General features: G+C 38.1%; 1 protein-coding gene across 1 annotated transcript in view; it reads left to right on the top strand.

The window, feature by feature from the left end:
• Positions 1-1,899: 1,899 nt before the first annotated feature.
• The window catches only part of FBXO11 (F-box protein 11), a 28,348-nt gene continuing 26,522 nt past the window's right edge, over positions 1,900-3,725 (top strand). The window contains exons 1-3 of the mRNA XM_010838649.1: positions 1,900-2,022; positions 2,156-2,240; positions 2,652-2,796. Of these exons, the coding sequence (XP_010836951.1) occupies positions 1,915-2,022; positions 2,156-2,240; positions 2,652-2,796 (338 nt within the window). The 5' untranslated portion in view covers positions 1,900-1,914. The remainder of the gene's footprint in view (positions 2,023-2,155; positions 2,241-2,651; positions 2,797-3,725) is intronic.

The raw sequence follows: 3,725 nt of genomic DNA, 5'->3' as shown, positions 1-3,725 counted from the left end.
ACCTATTAAAATCAGAAAGTTAGTACTGACGCATTACTGTCTTTAGATCTCCATTCAGGTTTCACTAATTGAAGTATTTCACTCTTGTCCTAAAAACAAACCTTTAAACAAAAGGATCTAGTTCAGAACCACAGGTTGCAATGAGTTTACATATCTTTTCAATGTCCTTCCATCTGGAACAGTTCCTTAGGCTTTTCCTTGACTTTCAACTTTGATAATTTGAAGGTTATTAAAAACCAATTAGAACAAATTCGGATTTTCCCTAATGATTCCTCATAATTCTGATATTCCCAATAGATTTAGGTTACGTATCTTTGTCAGGAATATCACAGAAGTGATGCTGTGTTCTTTCATACTCTGAGATGACACACAGCTTCAGTATGTCTTATGAATGATGTTTACTTTGGTCACTTGATTAAGACAGTGTTTGATTGGCATTTCTACTATAGAGTTATGATTTTTCCCTTTCTACTTAGTATTTGTGGCGGGGGGGTACTTTAAACATCTCATTCCTATCAAATTCCATTTATTCCTTTATTTATAGTAGAATGAATTTACAGGTTGTCCATTCAGTAGGTTATAATCCCTTTACTATCATGAGTTTTGATACTTCAGCATAATTTTGCTAGCTAGTGGGTGATCATTCGGGCTGATCTCAGTATTCGTTTTTTTCTTTTTTGGCTGTCATGCGGGCTTTTTCTAGTTGCGGCATGCAGGCCTCTCTAGTTTCAGTACATGGGCTTAGTTACCCCCCAAGGCATGTGGGATCTTAGTTCTCTGACCAGGGGAATCTGTGTCCCTTGCACTGAAAAGTGGCTTCGCAACCACTGGACCACCAGGGAAGTCCATTCAGTGTTCTTTTGACATGTCCTCATCATTCCGCAGTTTCTTGTTTCTGCCACAAGATATTTCAGGTTCACCTTGCATTTCTCTCAACCTAGAATCAGCCATTTCTCCAAGGAGCCCTTATCCCTTTTATAAAGAAGTAAGAAAGTATTCAGAAGCAAATATCCAAATACTGGTCATGCTCATTGCTATTGGAGTAGCACTGCTTCCAGGCTTTGTTACACACGTGTATAATCCACACATTTCCAAACATTTATACATTTATTTGAATGTGCTTACCTATTTCTGTATCTATCTTTTAAAAACAATGAGTTCACATTGAAAATTCCAGTCCAACAGTGTAAGATACACTCTATTTATATTTTGACTCTTCTCAGAACCCTGGCTTCCATTCTACTTAATTATTTGATCAGTCCCTTGATGTTACCAAGCTTCCAGTTCCACCTTTTCCCTCTCGTGTGCGATAGCCTTTTCTGTCACCCTTTCCACACACAGACCTCCTCCTTCTTACCCCTCTTGAGCGCCAACACTGTATGCCAGACCAGCCTCTGCATGGATGCCCTTTTTATCCCACTTGGTGTCTATACTGAATCTACACTGTCCTACTTGGTATTCATAATCTATACTGAACTGTCTGTCTCCATTGACACACTTCTCACCCTGCTTGTACTCTTAACCATGCAGTACTCACTCGTACTCACTCAGCAAGTGAACATCCTCCTCACCGTTTTTAAAAATGCCTTCCAAGTTCTGTGTCATACCTTTAAAGAACTTTCCCACTTTCACATTATAAAAAATAGTTTTCTTTTCTTTTCATGATTTTATTTATTTTTATTGTAGGTAAGCATTGTGAAATTTATTTTGAAGTAAGAAATGAAATAGAAATCCAAGACTTCTCAAATGGTTATCCAGATGACTAGAATTTTGTATAAAAACTATCCCCCCCCCAAAAAAATATATATTACAAAGTTTTTTATAAATTTACTGAATCCATAGGGCTTTTTCTTAAAAATGGGTGTCATTTTCATATTATTTTTGTTTATAACAGATGATGATGTACCTGCAGATATGGTTGCAGAAGAATCCGGTCCTGGTGCACAAAATAGTCCATACCAACTTCGTAGGAAAACTCTTTTGCCAAAAAGAACAGCGTGTCCTACCAAGAGCAGTATGGAGGTAGGTTAAATGTCTGTTGTTCTGTGTATAATGAAAGAATTGTTAGGAAACAGACGGGACTGTCATCATTTTTTAGAAGTAATGATTATGGGTAAAAATATTTGCTTAACTAGTTTTCATTTTGTTTTTCAAGGGTGCTTCAACTTCAACTACAGAAAACTTTTTTGGTCATCGTGCAAAACGTGCAAGAGTTTCTGGAAAATCACAAGATCTATCAGGTATTTCCTTTGAGAAAGTTAAGGAATAGGATTAAATAGTTCTTTTAAATTTTGTTTGATAAAAAATTAAAATTAAATGTTTATTTACACATTTGAGATTTAGAAAGCAGTTATTACAGAATAAACCTGAGAACCCTGACCTTCTCCATCTTTGACTGTAATTGTTGTATAAAAATCTTTTTTGTATATTTATTGTAACCAGTTACTGAAATGGTACATACTAGCTAAAAGAATACTGTTAAGAGAAAAGAAAATAAATGCGTGTCATCTCTGAAAGCACATGCTTATAAAATGATAGTCATCAAAAAATAAAAGCTCTTCATTTAACAAAATGAAAATTGTGCTCTTTAAATAATGAGAAAGTCTTTGCTAGCATGATAGATTATGTTCTGTTTGTTAATCTTTTTATAGCAGCACCTGCTGAACAGTATCTTCAGGAGAAACTGCCAGATGAAGTGGTTCTAAAAATCTTCTCGTATTTGCTGGAACAGGATCTTTGTAGAGCAGCTTGTGTGTGTAAACGCTTCAGTGAACTTGCTAATGATCCAATTTTATGGTAAGTGAAAATTTATTTCTTAGTATCTTGAGATATATTACCTACTGCCCCAAATGCTAAAGGATGGTAGGAAGGTTGGAGTGTGAGTTGATGGTTACAGTTAAATAGAAGAAAATTAGAATACTTATAAATTCCAGTTCAGTTCAGTCACTCAGTTGAGTCCAACCCTGCAACCCTATGGACTGCAGCACTCCAGGCTTCCCTGTCCATCACCAACTCCTGGAGCCTACTCAGATTCATGTCCATTGCGTTGGTGTTGCCATCCAACCATCTCATCCTCTGTCATCCCCTTCTTCTCTCGCCTTCAGTCTTTCCCAGCATCAGGGTCTTTTCCAGTAAATCTGTTCTTCGCATCAGGTGAGCCAAAGTACATCAGTCCTTCCAATGAACACCCAGGACTAATCTCCTTTAAGATGAACTGGTTGGATCTCCTTGCAGTTCAAGGGACTCCCAAGAGGCTTCTCCAACACCACAGTTCAAAACCGTCAATTCTTCGGCACTCAGCTTTCTTTATAGTCCAACTCTCATATTCATACATGACTACTGGAAAAACCATAGCTTTGACTAGATGGACCTTTGTTGGTAAAGTAATGTCTCTGCTTTTTAATATGCTGTCTAGATTGGTCATAGCTTTTTTTCCAAGGAGCAAGCATCTTTTAATTTCATGGCCGCAGTCACCATTAGCAGTGATTTTCAGTTCAGTTTAGTTGCTCAGTCGTGTCTGACTCTTTGTGACCCCATGAACCGCAGCATGCCAGGCCTCCCTGTCCAACACCAACTCCCAGAGCCTACCCAAACTCATGTCCATTGAGTCGGTGATGCCATCCAACCATCTCATCCTCTGTCGTCCCCTTCTCCTCCTGCCCTCAATCTTTCCCAGCATCGGGGTCTTTTCCAATGAGTCAGCTCTTCGCATGAGGTGGCCAAAG

This window comes from Bison bison, unplaced genomic scaffold (assembly GCF_000754665.1).
Source record: "Bison bison bison isolate TAMUID 2011002044 unplaced genomic scaffold, Bison_UMD1.0 scf7180017864101, whole genome shotgun sequence".
In the NCBI taxonomy this organism is placed as follows: domain Eukaryota; kingdom Metazoa; phylum Chordata; class Mammalia; order Artiodactyla; family Bovidae; genus Bison; species Bison bison.
The sequence above is the reverse complement of the archived record's forward strand: the minus strand, read 5'-3'. Positions and strand labels throughout refer to the sequence as shown.